At 43.5% G+C, this 26,146-nt stretch overlaps 1 protein-coding gene and 1 long non-coding RNA gene across 7 annotated transcripts in view; one reads left to right on the top strand and one right to left on the bottom strand.

Moving 5' to 3' along the window:
* The window catches only part of LOC308578607, a 135,494-nt gene that overhangs the window by 62,208 nt on the left and 47,140 nt on the right, over positions 1–26,146 (top strand). The window lies entirely within an intron of this gene.
* The window catches only part of SEPTIN6 (septin 6), a 50,587-nt gene that overhangs the window by 6,909 nt on the left and 17,532 nt on the right, over positions 1–26,146 (bottom strand). For 3 of the 6 annotated variants that reach the window (XM_081179041.1, XM_081179043.1, XM_081179040.1), the window contains exons 3-9: positions 15,315–15,510; positions 14,326–14,512; positions 13,773–13,934; positions 9,878–9,974; positions 7,660–7,828; positions 5,949–6,081; positions 3,908–4,098 (exon numbers count right to left, since the gene is read on the bottom strand). In XM_081179041.1, the coding sequence (XP_081035167.1) occupies positions 3,908–4,098; positions 5,949–6,081; positions 7,660–7,828; positions 9,878–9,974; positions 13,773–13,934; positions 14,326–14,512; positions 15,315–15,510 (1,135 nt within the window). Of the gene's footprint in view, positions 1–701; positions 929–2,794; positions 2,841–3,332; positions 3,416–3,907; positions 4,099–5,948; positions 6,082–7,659; positions 7,829–9,877; positions 9,975–13,772; positions 13,935–14,325; positions 14,513–15,314; positions 15,511–26,146 lie in introns of those variants that run through there. The other 3 variants (XM_081179045.1, XM_081179044.1, XM_081179042.1) reach the window with 3 other exon arrangements.

The raw sequence follows: 26,146 nt of genomic DNA, 5'->3' as shown, positions 1-26,146 counted from the left end.
TACCAGATTTGAAGCAAGCTTTATTGAAATGAAAGGGTTGCCAGTGAACAGGTTTAGGATATGGTCTGACTTCGTATAAAGGGCCTCCCACGTCCCTCGAAAGAAAGCTGTGGGAATTCTGTTCAGATAAAATAATTCTATCCAAACCATGCTTACTAAAAAGCGGAGTTCCACTGAATTCAGCAGGACTTCTTAGTAAACATGTTATAGGATCAGTCTAGTTATCTGGCCTAGGTCTCAATGTGAACAACAGGCCCAAGGACAGAACCTTAAAGCACCCCGCGGGTCACATTTTTCTAGGATGATGATGAACTCTTTGGGTTCCATCAGACAACCCATTTAAAGTCATATGATACTGATTAAAATGTATAGTGCAGATGGGGACTCACATCCCTGAGGCTTTTTTCATCAGGCCTTTGTGACAATTTCTGCAACTGTCAAAATGCAGCTAAAAAGGTGAGGTGTGGGAGAAGGAATCTTTTGCACACAACTTTTTTTTTTGCCTTTCTTAGAGAGTGTGAAACAGGGCTCAGGCATTGCAGAACAAGTAGTAAGTGAACATGCTGCCCTATCATGCAGAAGCACGCACCAATGCATTAATGAGATGCCAAAAAAGAAAGTCTTAGGACATCGGTCCTGCAAGCTTCTGACTAAGACAGAAAACACTGTCGGTCCTGCAAGCTTCTGACTAAGACAGAAAAGTACTCAGAGCCTTTCTTATCAGCTCCACAGAAGTGACTGCCAAAGAGTTCTCCACCAAAACAGCCTCTTTTTTGTGTTTAGGAAAAAAGCAAAACAAAAGCAAAATGGGGTTTGTGTGCAGTGGGAAGGAGATGGGCAGGTGGGTACAGAATTGCACTGCATGTTAATTCAAAATGCGGGGTGGTCGTTTCTGGAGCAAAAGAATAGGATCTACAGGAAACCTGAACTGAAAATGAAAAAAAGAAAGAAAAAGGATTAATGTTTATCTGGATTAAAAGGAAGTTAATAAAATATATATGGTTGTAACAGGGGTGGGCAACATACCGTACTTTGGCCACAATGGAAACAAATGAGACATAGAGGTCGTTTGCATGGATATTACATGCAATTTGCTCATTATTACACCAGCATGGTGAATTTCAATGATTGCTATATAAATTGTGATACTTCTGTTCTGAAACTGAACATGAATAATCTAAACAAGATTGTTTGTATGTTAAATAATTGTCTTTGGAAATAAAGAAACAGCTTCAATAACAGGCAGAGATCAACAGAAAAGAATGAATTTGAGTCAGTATTTAACTGCCTGGTTCCTGAGCCATTGGGCTCATAAAAATTGACATCACATTGTCAAGTGAACTAGATATTTAAAACTGATGTTTAAATCTGGGATTCCAAATATGCAAGCAAAAGAACACCAAAGAATCTGGGTGCCTACATTTATGTAGCCTGTGACTGTGCACTGCCCACCCCGGTCCCTCATTTACAGAAGGGAGGGGGAAAACACACACATTAATATGGTTTTTAATTTTACTTAAACATGCTTGAAGACACAGTAGCATGAATGCAGCCTTTGAGTTCTCAGCCGATTGCAGCGGGGTTGTTCACTTAGATGCAAATTGTTTATGCTCTGGCAAAAATGAGGAAGCCACACAAGGCTTTTCAGGCCAAATCAATACTGGAAAGTGTTTTGTGAATCGTTGAACAGGATTTTTGGCTATTGCACTTGGCAAGGACAAATGCTCCCATTCAGAAAGGGCATGTTTGCAAATTGTCTTAGGAATAAAAGAAAGAAAGAAGAAGGCCTATTTGAGCCACTGACCAGCACGCCACAGTCTTGCATATGGCGGCCTGCCAAAAACAATCCAGAGCTAACAAGAACACACAATGTTTACTCCTGCTACTCTCCAGTCCCTAGATATGTTCTCAGGCCCCATATAAAACACTCCTATTGTTTGAGCTTATTTTTTCAAGTCTTGAAGACCAAACCATTGTTTTCCCATCTCACCACTTGCGTCCCTCCCTTTTGTACTGTATGCTTATTGTTCAGGAGAAAGCACATTTAACCCAGAATAATTCCCATTCAAATTACATACCAGGCCAGACAGGGGAAACAAAACAAACAGCGGCACGAAGACAGCTTGGATTCAAACAAGATGCCATACTGAACACAGGCACTGTTAAGAGTGCATGCTTCCTTGCTAGCAGATTGGCTGGCAGGAGGGTAAATTATTGTGGGACCCTAATGTTGACCTCTACCCAGCAACTAGATGTGTTTTTTTAACGGGATCACAACTCTGAAGCAGAGCAAGAGGGAAAAGGCAGGAAATGCTGGTTCCACGGATTGTTATATGGGCAATAGGCTTATTAATCCTTTCCTATGTGAAAAAGAGACATGTTGAAATCCCCACCGCCACCACACCACTGCACCTTAGGCTATGAAGAAGTCAAGCAAAGACAAAAAAAAATGTGTAAGTAACAGGAGTACATATAAGAAATTAAAAGATAGGTTCTGTGGCTGGTTCATGCTGGACAGGAGGGGATTAAAAAGCCCTTTGCTTCTTGGAAAAAAGTGGCAGAGGCACATTATTATTATTATTATTATTATTAGTAGTAGTAGTAGTAGTAGTAGTAGTACATTGCCCTTCACCAGAAGATCTGAGGGCACTTCACATAACTGGAGAGTGTGTATGTGCTGGGATTGCTGGATCGACTAGAGGCCAAACTGCTGGTTCAGAATACATTGTGTCTGTTCGCACAAAGTGCCCATTCGGATCCCACTGCAATGGCTATTTCATTTAGTCAAGCTTACCAGCACAACGTGCCCTCATGCACCATGCAGCAAACGGCAGGGTTAACTGTAAAAATAGCATACAAATGGCAACTAAGGAAGATGAAGGCAACTGAGTGCACCAAAAACGAAAATGAAAGTGGGGTGGTAGTGATCAGATCTTGATTTTACACCCTGTATTATTTTTTTTAAAAAAAACCTGACATAAAAGCAACTTGCAGGGCTTGTTCATGATCTTACATGTGTAAACTGCTCCAAATTTAAAATATGACAACTCGAACAATGTTCAAATTGGGGGGAGGAATGATCCCTCTTAACTTCTGGCACCATTTAGAAGACTAAGAGGATAGATTTTACCAGGCAAGGTTGGAGACTCTGTGGCCCTCCACATGTTGCTGGACTCTTAACTTCCATCAGCCCTGGTCAGCATGGCCAGTGGTAAAGGAATGATATGTACTGCAATCCATCAACATCTGGAGGGCCACAGGTTCCCCTCCTCTTTTTTAAAGGCTCCCTACCTTTGTCCCTGTAATTCAAGCACTGGAATGGAGCAACGTACCTAAGCCTAAAGTTCTGAAGTTGAAGGCTAGATGATGAAGTGTTGCTCTATCCCTCCACGTCTGTGATGAAAGCCCTATATGCCTGCCATTGGTGATGACGAGCGGCAACCAGTTCAATTTGATACAAAAGTGAAAATAAAGGATATGCCAAAAAGGTTAGGATCCCTGCCAATGGGGTGAGCTGATTAAGGTGCAGACACTGCTGTCCCATGGAATATTAAAATGTGGCCTCTGTACAGCGGTCAGCATATAAAAAAACAACTTGTTGTCAGGCGATTCCTGCCTGCTAGCACAGGCCTAGACGTGCTATAGGAATGGGTTTTCCTGATAGGCCTTTTATTAGTCTAGCTTTTGCCAGCATGAAATCAAGGTGGGCCAAAGACTTGTGGGGCAGGGGAAACACTTTTAGCGACAACTGTTTGAGGTAGAACATTGTAGTCTCCCACCATACTGTCCCAAGCCCTTGCCTGTACTCAGGCCAGAGTCTGAGCAAAGGGCTTACAAAAGCCAAGGCAAGGGTGGTGGTGGGAGAAAATGATGAGGCAAAATGCCACCCAACTGAAAGCCAACTTACTTCTTCCTCTCCTTGTCCCTTTTCAGAGTTTGCGAGCCTCCTGCCTGCTGAGCCTGAGACTGGAGTAATTCGGCCGCCGTCTTCCTCTGCTTAAATGCGTTGACTTCGTCATCCAGGGATTTCTTCTTGTCCTCCACTTTCTTCTTTTCGTCCTGGTGCAGCTTCTTCAGGCGGTCAAATTTCTCATGCAACTGGAATGGAAGCCCAGGGTAAAAATATGCATGAGTGCAAAAACAGGGTGCTGGGGGATAGATGCTTGGCATAAGAGATTTCAAAGCTATGCTGTAGGGAGCCTTCAGGCTCCTCATAAACCTACCATAGGGATCCTCAAAAAGGAAATCAGTGATGATGTGCAATTGTCCCTAAAAGACAGCTTGCCCACCGCTATTGCTTTCCCTACAGAATGCAAAGCCACAATGGAGTGCTGAGGGTGTTTCTAGGATATACTCTGCACAAGGCAACCACAAGACCTAGTAAATCTGCAACCAGTGCTATTCATGAAGAGACTGTACACCCAAGAATATGCTCCCAAAGCCAATGCACTGCTTGCAGGAGTTTGGAGAAGCAAGTCAATGCCTATATTCACACATTGCAGTAAGCCATAAGCTGGTGTGTGGGATCTTTTGGGCCTGGTGGATCATATCATTATCTGGCCCCACCCGTGCAGGCCAACTTAGGCAGGTGGGCGAGAGGACAAACCAATCAGCTGACAGGTGCACTGTCCTGCCCACCTGTCAAAGTCCCTTTTGCTATGCTAAATGGCTGTTACGTGCTTGGGAACCACAGAAGAAGGGACTTTGCCAACCCTATGCTCAACAAAGCACCAAGCAGAGGGCTGGCACAGCTGCTTTCTGCAGGGATTGGCTTCATGGTTGAGTTCTCCATGGAGAACTCAGTCATGCAGCCAATCCAGCAGTGTGAACGACTATACTGTGATACGCTGTGCAACTGAGACTCTGTTGGGCAGCCAATCCATACATGTTCCAACCTGCTCCATAACTGATGTCACATACAATATTAGGTGGGTTATTTGGGAGAAGGGGTTTTGTGGACCAAGCTGTGACCCATAGTGGGCCAAATTTGGCCCACAAGGCAGAGATCCCCCACTTCTGTCACAACCATGGCTTGCTTACTATGCACAAGTGAAGTCATGCCTGCTTTGCTGCTCTCAGCTCATACCGAGAGGAAACAATTCACAAACCCTAACTTAGTTACATCTGAACTAGGAATCATGGTTTGTTTCATCCCCAGCCAACCACAATCTGTAGCTGATGATTGTTCTTAAATTACAGACTGTGATTTCTTGGGAGCAAAAGCACGTACCACATGATCACAAGTTCAAACAAAATGCTATGCCAGAGACTAGGGTATGTTTCTTTCCAGTACAAGCCAGGAAAAGCAAAGCAGGTAGACAATGAGAAAAGGGTTTTGTAGCAAAATTGAGAGGAAAATCAGGAGAAGATGCATGTAGTATTATAAGAATGTGAGAGGGTGAGCAAATAGCCCTGCTTTCTAAAGCAGAATTTATTCAGCACATTGAATGCCTATTTCTTCCTATTGCTGCCACTGATATAGTGTTTATTTTTCCTTTGCTTACTCTCTGCCCCTCTCCCCCACACAAACTAAATTAGACATAACTGAAGACACAACATATTTATAGTGGGGGGTGGTCTTCCAGGGATCTGCTGCTAGATCCTTGCCTGGGAGACTCCCAAAACACTAGTTACATGGATAAATTTTCAGTTGTTAACTTTAAAATACACAAGCTTGCCATGGTGTGGAAGTGAACCAACAAATGTGAGATGATAAAATAGTACTAGTTTTATTACACCAATAAAAAAAAATTATGTGATTGATATAGAATACATTTTATATTAATTTTGTTTGATTTGTATATTTTATAATAAAAAGAAAAATTTAGCACTAGTTAGCCTTGATTAATCTGCAGAAATAAACCTCCCTGGTTATAGTTAACCTGAACAACACACACAGTTTAAGCCAAAAATCAGAGAACACAGTCAATAAAAGTTATCACGTTAACCTCTTTTTCAGCCTCTTTCAATTCCGCTTCTTTCTCCTTAACTCTCTGCACAAACATTTGCCGCATTTCCTCCTCCTTTTTCTGCAGCTCTCCCAGGAACTCATTCCTTTTGGCCTCGTAAGTTTCTTGTAAACTAAGGTGACAGGATGGAGGATGAGGAGATAAAAGAAACATTTCAGAGAGATACAGAACAGGGAAAGCAAAAGGATCAAATTTTGTTTCCCACTCACGCAACCAGAAACCTACTAATGCCGTGAGAGTTTACAAATATGCATTGCAGTGATAATGCTGAACTGTGTGAAACAGGACCTCAAATCTCAAAACGCCATGTCTTAGGTTTTTGTTAAAATTAAATGCTGCACGTTTCTAGACTTCAAGGTTGAAAAGGGGGAACTTTAAAAACCTTTGGTAAACTGAGGCTGGTAAGTTTCTTCTCACTGCAACAAACCTCCTTGTGACAAGAATGAAATAATCTTTCAATAATCAAATTCCCTCTGAGGGAATCTAAAATTCTGTGTTCAGAAAGGAAGATTGAGTAACTCTCTTGCCTATTTGCTGTGCACAATTTATTATCCTTCAATTGTTTGCAGCTTCAAATTATTTTAAGGTGTTTTTAAGATCGAGACAGCATAGATGGAAGAGATTTTAAGGACATGGAGAGATCAGAAACCTTGAAAGGAATGGCACATGACACTGAAGCTTTTTTCTACACACTGTCCATATATGTTTCCAAACACTTCACTAAAGCCATGAGGACTAGAAACTAAATTTTCAAAAACATGACACAAGATTCTTTGAATGTCAAAATTTGTTACAGGACGTGTGTTCCAGACACACACTACTAGACCCAAAATTTAGTGTTCCTCACTGTGTTCCATGGCCAATTAACAAAGCGTTGGCACTGTTCATTTAATATTTTCTAAGTGGACAAGTGTTCCTTTCAAGTCATGTCTCACCAATGCCTAGTAATAATATTCTGGTGAAATACAGGCGTCCCCCCACTTATGCGGGGGTTACGTTCCCAGATGCTGTGCGTATATGTGAAATAGCGTAAAGTGGGGAGGTCGCTGTTGAGAGAGGCTGGGAAGTGGCTCTCTCAGCAAATCCCATCCATCACACCCCCCTTTCCTGGGTGGCGATGCGCCCTTGCACATGCATGTGTGCGACCTGCCTCCAGTGACCGGAAGATTGAGCTAGAGGTCAGTGAGTCCAATGGACCATTGGCTAGGTGGCTCCCGGTGCCCAGTGCCACTGCAGGGCCTCTCGGCACTCTCCCTGTTAAGTCTTGGAAGCTGCTGGAGATAGTTTGTTTTTATTTATTTCTCTGCCGTCCCCCACCCAAGAAATAACGTTGCTGCTTGCTTTTGGGGCAGCAGCGATCGGAGGGCAGAGGGTCTCTCAGCTCCTGCCCAATGAATAAAACTGATAAAAGAGAACAAGCAAAGGGATGGGCAGGTTGGGTAGAGAGTGATGGCTCTGCAGGCCAAGGAAGAAGAAAGTCAAGGAGGATGAATGAGTGGGGGCAATGAGACACTCTGAGCAGCCATGCAAGCTGTCCCCCCTCCCCACACTCTCCAGCTCTGTCCTGCTCTTTTCACACTGTTTTGAAACCATTTTCTGGTTCAAGTTATTTATTTATTTATTTCGTCGCTGCGCATAAACGCGGTCGCACACGAGTGGAATGGCCGTAAGTGGGGGGATGCCTGTATACCTGAATGGCTTGCTGTCTGGATCAGTGTCCTTAAATCCCATTTCCTCCAGTTTACATCGCCGGTACAACTCGTAATGGCGCGTGTGTGTCTGTTCACGGAGATCCTCCATGTTGACACGGATCAACATCTCTCTTAGCTTCACAAAGTCACAGTGCGCTTCGTTTTCCACTGTTCATGGTAAAAAGAGGAAGGGCCACTTGAATGCAGGCGGCTCTAAGTATGTGTTACACAGACTCCTCCATAGTTAAGGAAACAAGAAGTTTGAACCTTCCCTTGAGGGGAAAAAGAACTGGCACAATGAAGCCTATATATACAGTGCTCCAAAAAACCAAAAACAAAACACAAACCCAAGCCAGGAACTTGGAGAAAACATGGAAAGGTGGTAAAAGTTGGATAGAGGAACAGGGAGGAAATGGTATATAATGGCCGTAATATTTCAAAACATTCTTAGACATAAACAGATTATTACTCCAGACAAGTCTACCCACCCACAGTAAACCCCAGAAAAGTTTTCACTCTCAGTTCAGCTCTTACTGGCACTTATTTTCAGCAGTATTCACTATGGGTGTTCTCCAGAACATCACCTACATTAGCAATACCCTGTAAGACAGCTAGATGGATTTAGCTTAAGGTAAGTACAGCTAAAACATTGGCAATGACTAGGTGGCTGCTAGTACGTCATCAGAAAATGAGAAGGGGGAGCACGTATGTATCGATAATTTATATGTGCAAATTTAGAAAGAATTGTCATAATTCAAATAGAAATACATTTCACAGCAACCTAGTGACCTGTGTCTGCTAACTACTGGTGAGCAACTTCAAGGTCTCTCCTGCTCATCTTTCTTATAGCTATTTATCTTTAAACTGAGGGCTGCAAAGCAGCTCCCACTGCTACCTAGCAACAGCTCCCAAATATTTGGGAAACCAAGGATGAACCAGAACCACGTCAGGAGAGGATTTCATCTTGGCTAAGACTGGTGCAGCAGTCGCTCTGCTCTGTTATTCAGCCAAATGTAAAAAGAGAATTCTGGCTTCCCAGTTTTGTACTGTGCTTGGCCAGCATGCTGCCACCCAATCACAGGGGTTAATGGTGTGGAAATGCTATATATACCGTATTTTTCGCTCTATAACACGCACCCGACCATAACACGCAAGTAGTTTTTAGAAGAGGAAAATCCGTAGGCATGCCACCCGTAGGCATTCCCTCCATAACACGCACAGACATTTCCACTTACTTTCTAGGAGGAAAAAAGTGAGTGTTATGGTGCAAAAAATACGGTAAGTCCTTGTAGTTTACTAGATGTTGAAGCTCTGGCCTGGAGTAATTTCTCATCGTTGCCAGGTATCTAGGGCCTGGCTGTGGTAGCCATGCTTAGGGAAATCATTGTTAGTTAGGGAATGGCATACTCTAACATGCTAGGCCCGGCCCCGTATTTCCAGGGTTAGCCACAGAAATAAAGGTTGAAGTGACATGCTACAACACTTTATTCCCATCTGATACTGAACTGGTTTTCCACACCATCTTCCAATGCAAAGAATAAACCATTTTCACCCACAGGGTTGCCATGGGAATGAAGCAATGCTATTTTGTTCCCACACAGAATTGTGGGCCAGTGGGTGCTTTCATTTTTTTATGGGAAAGTACAGCTGGCTGCCAGTCATCTATTCATATAGGCATTTATGCATTACACATAAAAACACTCCAATCTTTTCCATTTGCGTATTTCGAACCTTTTCCTATCTCTGTGGAGTGAGGCTTAGATAACATGTAAGGGGATGAGGCCTGTATGTAGCATTGTGGGGAATTACCCACCAGAGGTTCAAGAAACATTGCATCGCTTTTGTGAGGCCGGAATCCAGAAGTGAGGCCCAGGAAAAAAAATAAGCATCCACTTGATCAGGATTTTCCCATTTATTCCATACTCGAGTATTGAGGTGCAGCGAACAAGCAATCTGGGAACCTAGCAAGAAAATGGCTGGACTACAAAGGGCTCTGGGGTTTTCTATATTCATTTTAAAACAAACAGAATTTTACTGGCAGGAGGGGCTACCTGTCTGCCTCATGAACATCATCCCACCAACTACAATTCTGGCTGGACCTGTTTTTTCCCAGATGTCTCTAATTCCTGCTACTTTTACTTAGGTTCATTGTTCTGCCACATCAATAGCAACTCTGGTCTGGGTAAAAACGTCACCACAGCCAGAGCCATCACTTACCCTGCACCGTCCCCCAGGGATACTGCCGGGCCTTCATCATTTTGTTCCCTATCTTGATTTCTTCTGTGCTGCCAATCACGGCAAAAGGTAAGTGGGCCTAAAATGGAAGCAATTCAAACAATGATCATAAGGAACACGGCATACCTTTTAATTTCTTTTTTATTTTCTTTTAGAACTTGTAAAGGTGGTTTCATTGCTTTTAGAGTTTGTTGAAACGATTTTGTTGGGATTTCCCCACCCCACCCCTGAACTGGATGGTGGTTGTTTTAAATCTTGTACTCCTTGCAGGTAAATGTGTTAAATAACAAGGGTGGTATTCAAGGCTAGCCCTACTCAGAGAAGACCCACTGAAGTTAGTGGGCATGACTAGCTTAGGTTCGTTAATTTCAGTGAGCTTGCTCTGAGTAGGACTTGGATGAATACCACCCCCTTATCTACAGCCGTTTTCCAGAATGCTCAAAGCGTTTGACAATAAACCTGAAAAGGCAAAGAGAGCACACTAGGATCCTGTTGTGATCCTTCCCATTGGATAATTACTAAACCATACACACAACCCAAAATGTTTTATGGTTTGTTATTTATATGGTGCTATTAGCCAGGAGGGTACTTTTTGCAAAGCACAGTAGCATTAGGTCCCTTCCCCCAAGGAGCTTACAATCTAAAATTCTCTACGGCAGGACCAACAGAAGGAAGGAAGTGGACAGCAGGGGAAGAATGTGTGATTGATTCTGTTACAAGTGCTTAGGCACAGTTACCACAGATTATGAGAGGAGGGGTTCTGCCTAAAGCATATTGGAAAACAGGAGTTTTTAGATTACCCCTTGTTCTTTCATTTAAAGTACAGACACATGATCATTTTATACTCTGAAGCCATCAATGGGACAGAAAGGCAAGAAAAATTCATAGGAAGCTGCTTTATACTGAGTCAGTTACTAGTTGGGTCCATCTAGTTCAGCATTGCCTGCACTGACTGGCAGCATCTCTCCAGATGCTCTAGACCTGAGCTCCAGCCCTTCATCCAGTAGGACTGGATTTATAGCTCTGGCTAGTGCTGCTTCTTAGGGACGCAGGTGGCGCTGTGGGTTAAACCACAGAGCCTAGGACTTGCAGATCAGAAGGTCAGCGGTTCGAATCCCCATGACGGGGTGAGCTCCCGCTGCTCGGTCCCTGCTCCTGCCAACCTAGCAGTTCGAAAGCACCTCAAAGTGCAAGTAGATAAATAGGTACCACTCCGGTGGGAAGGTAAACGGCGTTTCTGTGCGCTGCTCTGGTTAACCAGAAGTGGCTTAGTCATGCTGGCCACATGACCCGGAAGCTGTACGCCAGCTCCCTCGGCCGATAAAGCGAGATGAGCGCCGCAACCTCAGAGTTGTCCACGACTAGACCTAATGGTCAGGGGTCCCTTTGCCTTTTTAATGCTGCTTCTTACTGGGGCAGGTGCCTCTCCCCCAGAAAAACCTGACAGGTGAAAAGCAGCATTGCACCTTATGCACTCAAATTCCTGACCAGTTAAATACTAGAAATCCTGCCATGTGTCTTCTCCAGCTGCAGGTTTTGATACAGACACACTCAGGAACAACGGACCTTTCCATGTATGGCAAGATTTACATTAAACAAAAACAACCCTGAATGTGTTATAGACGACCTTTTCGTTCTTTCATTTCAAAATCATCCTTACACACAAGGGGATCATGCGATAGATATTTATACACAAGCAGATCACAATTCTAGGTTTGGAAAAGAAAAAAGCGCCAAGCACAGGAACAGCATGGCTCCCCAGCCACGAGAAACACACGCCTCCACCCTACAGGAAATGAATGGGAAATGCTATTACTTGCAGCACTGCACAGCAAGAGCCAGGGATGGCTGCCAGAAAAAGAAACACATTTCGAAAAGCAGCAGGGGTGGTAGGGGATATAAGGTTGTGTTAGTGACTGAAAAAGTGATCCCTTGAGAAAATATCTACAAGGCTGGGTTTTGTGCATAGCTACACACTTGCAGAATGCAACTGTGACAATAATACTACAGCTACACATAGCTATTATAATAAAAAATTGTTTCTATGCTATTTTGGTGGGACTCAGCATAATGCATGTGGGCAGGGCTGCAGAGCACTTAATACTTTTCTCAATCATCCCCTCAACCTACTCCCTGTATATCAATTTATAAAACGGGAAGTCTGTGCACAGAATAAAGGTAAAGGGACCCCTGACCATTAGGTCCAATCGTGGCCAACTCTGGGGTTGCGACGCTCATCTCGCTTTATTGGCCGAGGGAGCCGGCGTACAGCTTCCGGGTCATGTGGCCAGCATGACTAAGCCGCTTCTGGCGAACCAGAGCAGTGCACGGAAACACTGTTTACCTTCCTGCCGGAGTGGTACCTATTTATCTACTTGCACTTTGAGGTGCTTTCGAACTGCTAGGTTGGCAGGAGCAGGGACTGAGCAACGGGAGCTCACCCCGCTGCGGGGATTCAAACCGCCAACCTTCTGATCAGCAAGTCCTAGGCTCTGTGGTTTAACCCACAGCGCCACCCGCGTCCCTTGTGCAGAGAATAGGAGGGTGCTAAATTGGGCAGCTCAGGTGGGGTAAGAGCAACTCCACCCCCACCCGCAAGAGTTGTGTTCAGGCCCCTCCCTTCCAACTGGTATGCAGATGAGAGATGCAATCTCAAGTCTCCTAAAATCAGTGGTAGCAGAGAGAGACATGCAGGCACCAGCTCTCACCCACTCCAGCAGTAAATTGGGGGGGCTGCCCTTTGCCAACCAAAAGCATTGTGAGGGGAGAGTGAATTGGGCTAATTTGAAGAACTAAATTCAGGAGAGAATGTGTCAGCTTCTAACTGACACACTAATTCCAAAAGAATGTGAATTTTCACAGGTCCCTGACTTGTAATTCTTATTTCAGTCATGCATATCCAAGTCATCAATGTGCTACTCAGCGTGTTTCGTGGTTGATGTGTCAGGCCACAGTTCAAACACTCCTCTCACCAGATCAGGGTTTTCCAAACTTGGGTTTCCAGCTTTTTTTTGGACTACAATTCCCATCATCCATGACCACTGGTCCTACTAGCTAGGGATGGTGGGAGTTGTAGTCCAAAAACAGCTGGAGACCCAAGTTTGGGGAAAGCCTGCACTAGGGTTATACTTATGTGTGGACTACATGCTATCTATGGAATAGGATATACAGAACTCTAGTGTTGTCAGGGTGGTTTTGGTTTTTTGTGTAAGAAGGTAGCAAGCTGCTAGTCCCTATGGCTTAAAGGGTGCCAAAGTGGTTTTGGATAAGCTTAACCATGAACAAGGAGCACTTCTTCCATGCAGTACCTTAGCGAAAAACCCTGATGTGCTCTCAGCTTCAGGGCAAGTTCTTTTTAGCTAATGTATCTTGTGGACTTTGCTGGACTCCCTGCACTTCATTCCACCAGGGTTCATCTGACTGAGGCAATAGCCATGTTCGCACATGCCCCAAATCCTGGTTTAATATGCCAGGGTATGTACTTAAATTTTGGGCTAAATGTTGCATGAGAATACAGCTGGTGCCTATGAAAGTAAAGCCAACAAATCTCTCACACTGCAGTCAAGAAAAATGTTCTGCCCACCAGGTTATTTCAGCTGCTGAAAGATTTGTTTTTCACTATCACAACACTCTTGGCTGAGACAATATGGGTGCACTTTCATAAAATGCACCCCACACGCTATACGTAAAAATAACAACGGCAGCATTTATATTGTGCTTTTTGAACATTCGAAGTGCTTAGTGTACATCATCAAGGAAATCATAACAACAGCCCTATAAAATGGCAGGCTGGTATTTTTACCCCTGTTTTGCAAACGTAAGAGACAGAAGGAAATTTGCCCAGAATATACTATAGCATCTGGCATTATTGCCTTACATTCATAGTCCCGTTTATCTCTGCCACGGACTCGTCATCTGTAGGGAACTGATATATCTGCACCCCGTTGCTGACAAGCTCACTTGTGATCTTAATCTTGAATTTCGTCAGCTCGCTTTTGGAAATGGCATCGGATTTGGCGATAATAGGAATGATATTTACCTGTGGAGAAACCAAGAAACAAAAAGGGGGAGGGGAGGGCTTTGAATGTTTAAAGTTGCCCTAAGTTTCTCATTGAACATATGAAACAACCTTGCACTGAACAACCTTACACTTAGCCCATTAATGTCCACTCTGAAAATAAGTAGCTATCGTCTCAGGTAGGGAGACGATATTTGCATTACCTGCTGCCTGATCTTTCTTAACTGGTGATGGCAGGGACCTGGGACCTTCAGCATGCAGAGCACCTGGTCTGCCACTGAGCTTTGGCCCATCCCCAAAGTATAGGAAACAACGTGGTAGATGCAAAATAGAAGGAAGCAATTTGTAGTTGAGCTGAGACGAGAATAACGACCAATGACATTTCCCCTCTGGGTGTCAACCTGACTCCTACCTTGCTATCGAGCTTCTTCATTGTTACCAAATCCAGGGATTTCAAAGAGTGGCCCGTGGGGGCAATGAAGTACAAGCAGGCATGGATGCGGGAGTCATGGTAGTTATGTAGCACCCGCTTGATCTTCAGTTCCTCTTGCAGGTAGGATTCGAACTGGGCATCAATGAATTCCACAATAGATTTATAGCTTTATAAGAAAGAAAGAGGGAGAAAACATGGAACATGTTGTAATAAGTGAAATCGTCCAATGCTTCAAGCATTAAAGAAGCAAAAGTTTCTTCCTAATTTATGTAACCACACAAAGCCTTTCATGAAAAGCAATGTCTTCCCCTCAAAGCCATCCTTGAGTCGACCAGGGTCATTCCGATGAGCAAACACATCTCCACAGAGTCAATTCAGACAATACAATGGAGGTCAACTTGCAAAGTAAAGTAAAGCAAAGCAAAGTGAAACAAAACAAAACTATCATGCTCATAACACTACTATTACTACTACAGGGTGAGTCTTTTAAAGGAGACCCCATGGAACATGTGTACTCTGTATCCAGGGGGCTCTTTTAAAGGACTCACCCTGTAACAGTGGTCTGCTCCATCTGAGCAATGTAGAACCACAAAAAACCCTAATGGAAGAAGATCGCAACTGTGTATTTTGCAAGCTGGGAAAAGTTGGTGACTTTGGGGCAGTTCATAGACATGAAGTTGTATCATACAAACAGACAGACTGGTTCATTTAGCCCAGCGTTCACTAACCTGGCGCTCATTCTGGTTGGGGCTGATGGGAGCTGTAGTCCCAAAACATCTGGAGAGAACCAGGTTGGTGAAGCCTGATCTAGCCAACTTGTCTGATATAACACAGATTCCTAGATCTTTCCCCCAATTGGCTACTAACCTATATTCAGAGCTGACAATCATTGACTGTTAGACAGGCAATAAAGTGGGGGTGGGAGGACGACCTGATTTCCATTTAATCAAGAACAAACTTTTGCTTACCTGTCCTCTTTGTTAATCTGATCTCCAAAGCCCACTGTGCTAACAATGGTCAATTTCAGATGGACATTGCTTTCCTGGAGATCGTAAGTACTGGATTTCAGCTGAACTCCTGGCTGTGAATGAGAGGCTGGCTCACCTTCAAACTTGGTATTGAAAAGGGTATCCATCAACGTTGATTTCCCAAGCCCTGTTTCTCCTTTGGGGAAGGGGGGAGGGAAGCAACATGTTTTACAAGACATTAAAAATACACAGTGCCTCATTTTGGGCCTGTAGTTAGTTAAGAAAGTTGAACATTAAACAACAGAGTCAGAACAGTGCTAATAAAAATTGTTTCTTTTTGTCTTAAGTATTTAGAACCCTACTTTCCCATTGTCTGTATTCAAAGCAAATAACAAATAACAATTAAAAATCATCATCAAACAAATCGAAGACGCATAAAATCCACTGGAAAGCAGCAGAAAACATAAATCCTCAAACTGCTCAAACAGTGAAGCACACACACAGAGCTTTTCAAAAGAATTCAGACTAGGCAGTAGGAGATAATAGAATAGTTTGCTCAGGGTTGTTTCTAAAAATACAAAGATAAAAATAAAGTACCATAAAAATACAGTATACATTAATTTTAAAAGATTCTGGAAAGAATGAATGTTTTTATCATGTTAGTCCTGCACATTTCAGCTCAGGTGAGCCTTCTTTAGAGTCATAAATCACTAGTTGTTTTATCTACGGCTCAAAGACCATCCATCCTATAGGCAGAATATCTCCGCCTGGAAGGACAAGAATATTTTCACAGCCCAGTTAAAACCCATAAGAGAAAGGGCCAACTATCTCTAAGAAAGAAGTAACATGACACCCATTTATATAATGTGTGATATTCGCCCACCAACTGCTCATCTGTCTTTTTAGACAGGCATCATTTTCTGAACTGAGGTAAATTATCCCCAACATGTAATTGTTTAACACTGCCTACACATGTGAAATATCTTCTTCTTTTTTAACATTATGCCTTCATTTACGACGATTTCATCAAACGGGATGTTTTATAGCTCGTCTCACATGGATATAACTTGTTTAGTATTTCTCTTGATATTCAAAATTAATTAAAACATTAGTAATAAAAGGGAAAGAGGGCCAACTGGTCAGAATTGGAGCAGTAGAACAATCCAATTGAAAAGCTGATAAATTAAAGCTGATACTTCAAGTGTATGGTGGTTTTAAAAAAAAGTCTTGCTGTATATTTTCTCATCCTTTATTTTATCTAGCTGCGGTTCCATTTCAGGTGTTGTTGTTTTTTTAAAAAAAGCATTTGGATTTTGCAAAGGTGTATCTAAGCATCATTTGTAGCAGCAATCTAAATGTGTGTATAAGGCTCTCCATCAAAATCTAGCAACATCAACCAAGTGCAATGTTACAACTCACTGCTGATCTGTCTCCAGCCTTTCTTTCCTTTTAGTAGTACATTAATGCACTGACACACATTTCCTGCATCACAGACTAGGAAAGCATTTGCCCTTAGGGGATGGGGGAAGGCAGGGAAACCTAAGCCATTACAAGAGAAAATGCCTTTTAGTCCATTAAAAAAAATCCATCCACTTTTAGCAGGCAGATCTTTTTTTTTTTTTAAGGAGAGCGAATTCCCAGATTCCCAGCTTTCATTTTAAAAAAACCAATACGTTTTTAGCATTTGTATAACCTGAGATAACAGGCAAAGCGTTCAGACCCTGTTCTTCTCATTTGCTTGTGTGTGATAAACCAGCCCACTCCCTTCTTTCAGTGATTTATTTTGCTTGCTCCTTGGTAAAATTATTGCAGATACCCATGGTTGTGAACCTCTTTAGTTTTGGGTTACCGCTGCAGTGTGAGTACTGCCTTGAAATCACTACCTTGGAGCCAAATGTCATGTTGCCGTGGTAACCTAGATAGTATCAGGTAGGGCAGGATGGGGAACTGTTTTTCAGTCAAAGGCCACATTCCCTCAAAGGGGGGGGGCGGAATCTGTTGAGGGCTGTATGCTGGGGGTGGTGTGGCTGAAGAAGAATGGTGAACCTAGCTCACTATTACTTCAGGTAGTTGAGGACGATTCTCAGGACATTATCGGAACTATAAAACCAGCATTGTTTTGGTGCCACTTTTGACGGCCATGGCTTCATGCAACACATTCTGAGAATTATACCTTCAATAAGGGGCACTGATGATGGGGGTGGTGTGGCTGAAGGCCTTGGAGCCGGAACCAAAAGTAAACAGGACATCCACTTTTCTCACTTTCTGCCACCCTACTTTCTCTCTTGATACTTCCTTCCACCCGTTTTCCCCACCCTCCAGAAACTAGGCTGCAGGGACTCATGTAGACCTGAGGCTGTAGGTTTCCACCACTGATGCAAGTCACAAGTTAGTCCACTGAGCTACTCCAAAGGAGGTATGGTCCTGGTGAGGGAAGCAGCAGTGTGTCCTGTGCAAGGCCCATACAATATGGCGCTTCCATAGATTGCCATGGCAGCATGATCACATGTATGAACTGGGGCCAAGTTCTTTACTACACAAGAGCCACCCCACTGAAAAGTGGAGCTCATCCTGACATAATTACCAGTGCTCACCACATGATGGCACATTCAGTTCACCATGGTGAACCTGGCTCACCATTACATAGTTGAGGATGATTCTCAGGACGTTATCGGAACTATAAAACTTGCATTGTTTTTGTACTACTTTTGACGGCCATGGCTTCACACAACACATTCTGAGAATTATACCTTCAGTAAGGGGCACTGATAATTCTCTGTTAATAGATCCCTACAGTCTAGCTCGCTGGCAGTTCCTAGGGCAAAGCAAGTGAGCATCCAACCAAAATTTTCCTCTCTTACCACCTAAAGCAAGAGTGTGGAGCCAATGGGCACTACCTATAGGCCCTCCCAATTTAGGCCTGCCATAAAAGACTTGGCTGTCCCACCCCAGCTCATCTTTGTCGCCAGCATCCAGTATTCTGAGGTATACTGCATGCTCCCAGGTTTGAGACAATGTGGCTGTAAAGACAGCATTTGCGAGTAGTATCTGTATGAAGCGCAATGGAAGATGTCTACCATCTTTCTCTGTGAACATGGATAGAAAAGCTTTCTGCCCAAATGCTAGGTATTTCCCAGTCAGCGGTAACAATTCTAGGCGAGACAGGACATTGACCCAGCAATTTAAGTGGCTTTCCTGCTCCCTTTCTGAGCTAAGCATTTCCCCCCCTGTAAAAGCACCTTGCATTAAAGGACCAGAGACTGCCAATTATTGTCCATTTGGAGGCATAATTATCTAACTACAACCAAGGCTGAAGCTGTCTCCAAGTAGTAATGGCAGAAAAGGAGAAGGGTGCCGCCACGGCATTTAAAATGCTCTGGGTCAAGGAAACCTTTGCAGGCCTGCCCCCCCCCAAGCCCCATATCAAAATATGTTTACTTTCAGAGGTAAATATTTCATGGCCCACAGCACATGATCAGTCCAGACCAAAGTACCACCATTTGATGAGGAGCAACATGGGAGGTACTTTCTGGAATGGAAGACTAGACGTAATTTCTATAACACATGCAGGGCCTCCAGATACAAATCCAGACTTGCAAATAACCAGCTTACCTCACCACTGACCCAGCACTGGTACTGTGCAAGTGGCTAAGAGACTGGAACCAGTTCAAACATCACCTCTTCAGTTCATATATTCAGTTGAAAGCCATCCAATGAACGGTAATCAAGCATTGCACATGGATGTGTAAACCAGCTCCAGGAAGCTGTTCTTCCTAATGTCTGTGAAAATGCTTGCTGTGGTTTCCACCCCACACCAATGAGCACTCTGTGTGTGGTCAAAGGCACTATCCTTTTCGTGACTGCATATGCTTTGGGGCTAAAGCCCTGGGTTAACCCCATATTGGGCCTCTTAACAGTGCTGGGAACACAACAGCAGCATAGATGGCATGGATGCCTGCCATCAGTCTCAGGAGATACACCATGTGCCTGACTATGCCAATCCTAAATTAGAATCTCTTTCTGCCTTTTAAAGAGAAGTATCAGCTGGCTCAGACATCCTTTCCCACCAACTATAGTGAACCTTGTCTCTTTGGGCCAGATTTAATTCAGGGATATATCTAGCTATAAATAAGTATTTTTATTGTTTAAGAGAACACCCCACGCTGTGCTAAAAAAAACACCCCTGTCATCACTAAAGGCCATTAAAAACACAGTTTTAATTAAAACTGGCATCATGTGAGTTGGGGACACACACACATAAACAGCAAACATTTAAACTACAAGAAATGAAGCAAATCACGATTCCTATGCACTGCTTAGAATTGCTAATGATTGCGCCCTATAGAAAAGCCTCAAATAAATAAATCTTTAAAACATTTCAGGGAAACAGTTAAATGGACATTCCATAAAGAGCCTGAAGTTATGATCACAGCACTAAGAACTGAAGCACTACAAGTGGCTGACATCTGTGCAAACATGGAAAGAGACAATATCCCACCATCCAGTGTGACACTTGGACTAGATCAGTCTTCTCAACCTGGTGCTCTTTGGGATGTTTTGGACCACAGTTCCCATCAGCTTCAGGACCATATGGCTGGGCTGGCTAGGCTGAAAGGAGATGTGGTCCAAAATATCCTAAAGGGCACCAGGTTGGAGAAAGCTGATGGTTTGTTTTTCTTGGCCCCCAGACTGGAACCGTAATATGTGGGGACGGATTTGACTACACCCCTGTGCAGTTTTCATGCTGAAATTCCTCTCCCCAAAACTAACCACACTTAAATGGTGCCAACTGCAGCGAATGATACCTGCAGGGCAAAGAGCAGCTGGAAAATGGCACAGAAGGCAGGAGAAAGCCGCCAATACCTTGTGTCTTCCTGCACACTATTCTCATGAAACTAAAGCACCTTGCATTTTCAGTATTCTTAAATGCTTAGCCTTGGAGCATACAGTGGCTAAAAAGCTCCCCTTTTCCACTGTTAGGGTGACTGTAGGACACTGTACACAGGGACCCCGCTTCAGAAATAGTAACGAGTCTTCGACCCCCTGCTACTCCAGACACTACTGGGAGCCATTGCTTCTTTGTCCTTGGTGCAACTAAAGCAGTGAGGCACAATCTGAGCTAATTTGTCTGCAAAGAGCTTCATTAAATGCCATTTTAAGACTGAAATAGACTGCAGTCTGGGACTTCCGGGGTGGCGCCATCGGTAATGGCGGATTCCCTCTGATCCGGAGGGACCAGCTCCACGGAAAACGGGTCTTTCCCGCTACGGCGAAGCGGGGACCCTTTTACAAATCACAGGCGGATGAAGCCTGTGACCATGGGACTTGGCGGGCACCTTTAGCGCCCCCCCAACTCGTAAAGGAACCCATTTACGGGCTCCGGAGCGAAGAGGGGGAAGTGGCGCGGTGCTGAGAGTCAACTGCTTCTTCCATGGAGCGAAGCCGCACAGCCGTTGCCGGAGAGCGCTGCCTTTTTCCTGGGACAATTTGGCTTTTAAAACAATTACCCGTGAGTACTTTAATTTCGGACAATTGGACTTTGAATAATGACCTGCAAGTAGAAAGGAAAATTGGACTAAGAAATTCATCTCAATTTGGCACTGAAATGGGAAGGTCTAAACAGGAAGTCAGCCTTCCGTTTCTTGTAGATAGATTAAAGCAAAGATATGGTAAACTAGAGTTCAGAAAATCACTTGTAAAGGATTAACTTTCATCATTTAAAATTGTTGAACCCCCTTCGGAAGCAGGAGAAGAGGGTTTTTTTCTGGACTGTTTAAACCTGCAGAAAGATTGTAAAGCAAAGTAATTTTCCACCGTCTTGATCCTGGGAGCGGGTGTCAGGACTGACGTTCTTTGGGAAGCTCATTGACCAGAGACAAACGTCTTTGACAGATAGTTAAAAGAAGAGAAACATAGTGATTCAATTGTTCTCCTCTGCATTTTAAAGGAACAAATATTGACAAAATATCTGAAAAAGGAAACTTTGTTGTTAGATCTGCCTCTAAAAGAAAGGAACAAAGAGAAGTTCTTCCCCTAGAGCAGTGTTTCCCAACCGGTGTTCCCCGGCACACGAGTGTGCCGTGAGACACCGGCTGGTGTGCCGCGAGATGCCTGGAGGGAGGCGGGCGAGTCGGGCGGCGAGAGGCGGGGCGGGGGCGGCGAGGAGAGGCCGCGCCTCCTGCTGCTGCCTGGCGCTCCTCCTCGCAGCCGGCAGCGCTGCCTGGGCGCCTCCGCGCGACTCTGTCTCGCTGGGTTTGGTCTCCCAGCAGAGACGGGTCACACGCGCCCCTCCCTCCCTCCCTCAGCCTGCGCGGAGGCGGATTGAGCGCAGCTGAGAGGAGCTGCCGAGGGAAAAAACGTTCACTTTTGTGCGTCCCTCCCGGCGTGACGCTGCGCGCTGACGTCACGGGGCGGGGCTTTAATGGTGGTGTGCCGCGAGATTTTTTTTTAGTACACAGGTGTGCCGTTGCCCAAAAACGTTTGGGAAACACTGCCCTAGAGGGAGCCTGTGAAACTGTTATTAAATCTGAATCGGGGAGCTCTACAGCTGCAACAGATTACGATCGTGGGAATAGACTTCTGACCTTGCAGAACAATGTATTCAGAAGCTCTGATGAGTGCTTTCTGCAAAACAAGTGCCCTACTGGAACAGCTACATGAGAAGACGGACTTGATGACTGCTGCGATTGGAAATTTCGGACAGGTAGTGGGTAACTATATAGAGCCCACCCAGGAATCAAATCAGGAGTGTGCTCTGACAGATCAGATGAGGGAAGAGGATGTTGTTGAACCTCGGGTGCCAGAGATGGAGGGCGCTGTAGCCCAGCAGAAACATGAGTACTTGGAGCTGACAAATGAACATGGAAAAAGCCAGATTTGGAAAGATAAAGTTTGGTTTGGTTTGGAAATGGGGGGTTAGATAGACCCCCCTATGCAGAGATGTTTGGACTTTTCAAGTCTGGCAATGGGCCGTGAGATGTTTGGGGTTGTGGGGGCTCTTAATTCTGGAGGGACTTTGAAACATGTTTTTAAATACCACATGGAGTTTAGTGAGCATGGAAAAGGGATTGATTTGTTGAGAAGGGTCAAAAACACTGTCAAGTTGGAGTTCCCACGAGTGAAAGGAGCAGGAGACAAAGTAAAGTACAGGTATAAATATGAAGAAGAGCCACGGAAGGGACATGGAAGAGACTTAAGGGCCTCGGACATAATGCGCTAGATTGATGAGATAGAAAGGACTGACAAAACCCGGGACCAGGAGGAAGAGACGCTGGATGAAGATTGGAAGGGGGGGAATTATTAGGATTGCCCTATAAAATTGATGAATGTTAGAAAAATGTTGGAATGAAATTATTTGGCTTTAGCAAAAATGTTAAAAGAATTATGTAAGAACATCTTATGGCTATGAGAAATTGGTATAAATAAGATCTAAGTTTTAAGTTTTAGGGTCTTTTATAGTAAGATAAGGTTAAAATAGATTAAGGTAATGTAATGACAGAATATTATGAAAAATGGAAAGGATTTGCTGTGACTATTAACAATTAGGATACAAAAAAGGGAGGAGTGAGGAGGTCAAAGAAAGAAGGTAATGACAGATAAAGATTTGAGAATATTGGATTTGTTTTTAAATTTTTGTGGCTTATTTTTGCCTTTTGATTGTGTTGTGTTGCGTGCTTTGTTTTTATTTTTTTATTTTGATTTTTATCAATTTGTATTGTTTGATTGTGGATTGTTTCTCTTTTGTTTTTTCTTTTCTTTCTCTTTTCTGTTTTTTCTGTAATTCTAAAACTCTTAATAAATATCATTTTAAAAAAATTATGAAATAGACTGCAGTCTGGGCTTCCATCTCATCTGCTACCAGCCTTCCTACCCAGAACTCCACCCTGTCACTTCCTTTTCTTTCTTTTTAACAATTGAGCATGAGGAAGAGTTTTCTGGAATTCACAAACCAGTTCTCTACATTTTGCTTTTTTTTTCAGCCAGCTCTAATAAAGATATTGGGTGCTACTGCCTTACCAGGGATATTGCCAAGAAACAGTAACGGATATTTAATGAGCTACGGATTTCCTGGAACAGAACCCAAAAGAATGGGCCCTCATCAGAAGGAGGTGCAAACTGCATCACATTTCTGGGAGGAAAGTGTATGGATTTATTGCTTTTGAATTCTAGAGTTTCCTGGAATGGGACATTACAGACCAATCTCAACTCTCAATGAGACTCCATCCTGGAGCTGTGCCCAGGCAGCGCTTCCTGACAGAGAGGTCATCAAGTTTTGAACATGCAATCTTTCACAGCTTGCCAAGGCTAGGAAGTCTTTGCCAGACCCAACTTTTAAAAGAAGAGGGACAGAGCTCTCTGTGTGTGTGTATCAGACCATGAGTTCCTGATGATCAAGCAGAAAGCATCTAATTCCTGCATTCTTAAAACATTTTTATACATAAAAATAGCATCTAACTACCCCATTGGCATGATCTGGCATAGCCAAGTTGGGTAAAGACTGAATACATCCACTAACTGAGGTCACACATCATCATATATATCATCGAAACAAAAGCAATTTGGTAAGGTGGCCTGTACAAAAATCCAGTTTTTAAAGAAGACAAAGTCTGATGCAGCCATGGTAAGAGTTCATTGCTGCCCCCTTTGGTGTACAACAAGTCTGTAGAGATTGGTTAGGCTGAGAGAGATGGTCTGTCCCAATGTTATATTCATGGCAGAGTTGGAATTTGAACTCTGATCAGTTTTAACCTTGCACTCTAACTACGAGACCACAAGAGCTTTCAAAAAGTCATTACATGGCCTTAGGCCACCCTCCATCGCTCTCCCTGACCCAGTCTCCCTTTTGCAATATAGGTATAATAAACATTGCCCAACATTTCAGGGCTGCAGCAGTAAGGCTTATCTATGCAAAATGCTTTTCAACACTTTAGCGCCAAATAAATGCCAAGGTATTCATATTAGTAATACGCTGAGGTATGTGGTTTCCTTCTGCTTATAAACGACTCGTAAGATCAGGTTAGTGCTTTGAGGGCCATGACAGGTCCTCACTGGTTTTTAAAACAAAGTATCAGAATGGACAACCTTGTATTTACTAAATCCCCTGGGGGGACACCACTGTTAGCCTGTAACAGAATTCCAGGCTAATGGGAAAGTGGGTTGCTCTCCTGTCCACCGAAGGTAATAGCTGAAGCGCAGCTGTCAACTCCCTTCAGATTTCTTTCCAACTAAACAGGGCAGACAGCACATTAAAAACTGCACAAGGCAGTCAAATTTTATGTGCATAATTCACTCAACAGGAAGGCAGTGAGTCTCGTTTACCAAAACTGTATTACCGGTGCCATATGACCTGGAATGCTGAACCTTGGTTAATGCTAACCGTAGTTTGTTGCTTTAACCCTGGTTAAGATCACAAGTGGACAATGAAACCAAGGTTTAGTTTACTGAACAAAGCCCTGCCCTGGAGGATGTGTACAGAAAGACACCAGCAAGACTAGCCACCTTATAAACAGAAAGGATGGAGAGGCAGGGTAACAAGAGAACCAGCCCTATCAATACTGGCATTCTCCTTGTGGAATGCTCTCTCCAAATATGCTCACCTGGTACCATCATTACATATCTTTAGGCACCAGGCAAAAATATTCCTCTTCCATCAGGCCTTTGAATTTTAACTACCTATAGACTTTTTGCATGGGTGAGATGTAGTTGTTTTTAAATTTATATATAATTGTATTTTAGATTTTCTAAAATGCTGATTTTAATGTATGAATGTGTTTGTTTTTTGCTTAAAATACTATAAGTTGCTTTGAGCTGCCATGGCAAAAAGAGCAAGTAATACATTTAATAAATAAACAAACAATTTAACCAGGATATGTTCAGTGCAGATGAAATACTTAACCCCCAATCTTAGTTTGCAAACCTTTTACAAGTCATAGTATCACAGCCTGGTTGGCAACCAATATCTAAACAGAAGTAAAGTGTTCAGAGGCAATGCCTAACTTTTTTTATTAATGCACTGAGCCTCAGAGAACACTCTGCTTTCTGCCAAGCTCTACATTTTCTGCATTTCCTATCAAGTACAGAAATATTTTTCTGCTACGAAATCTAGAAAGCAGCTACTTTAAGCTCTCTGATATGATTTCAAAGACTTTTGTTTGTAATGTAACTGGAACAAAATGTAATCAAAAGAGCAGGCTTGCATCCAATTGGGATCAGAAGGGAGGGGGAAATGCAGAAGAGAAAGAATTTATGTTTCTCCAATTTCCATCAAAGGTGACTTGCGGCTTCCAAAAATAAAACTTGCTTAAATGCCTTTTTTGTACCACTTTCAATTGCTTCACTATATATTGCTCGCTTTCATAGTGGAAGCTATCAATAATAATCAACTAAATTTCAACAACTGGTTGACCATAACAGGTTCTGAAGAAGGATCTGAAAAATATCAGTGAAGGGCAGTAGCTCAGTAGTAGAGCACCTGCTTTGAATGCAGAAGGTCCCAAGCTTAATCCCCAACACCTTCAGGTAGGGCTCGGGAAAACCTTGTCTGAAACCTTAGAAAGCTGGTTGTCAGGCAGTGCAGACAACAGCAAGCTGGGTGGTTTGACTCAGCGCAAGGCAACTCTCAACTCCCAAAGCTGACAGAGACTGTGCTGCACTGTTCTCCAGCAGTCAAGAGAGAGAACTGGAATGAGCCCAGGAAAGTGCCTTAGTCAGGCAATTGGTCTATCAAGCTCAATACTGTCCTCACCGACAGGCAGTCTCTCTCTAACATTTCAGGCAGGAGACCTTCCCAGTCCTATCCCAATATGCAAGGGGCTGAACCTGGGACTTGCATG

This window comes from Podarcis bocagei (assembly GCF_964188305.1).
Source record: "Podarcis bocagei genome assembly, chromosome: Z".
Lineage (NCBI taxonomy): Eukaryota > Metazoa > Chordata > Lepidosauria > Squamata > Lacertidae > Podarcis > Podarcis bocagei.
This window is presented reverse-complemented; position numbering and strand designations above follow the sequence as displayed.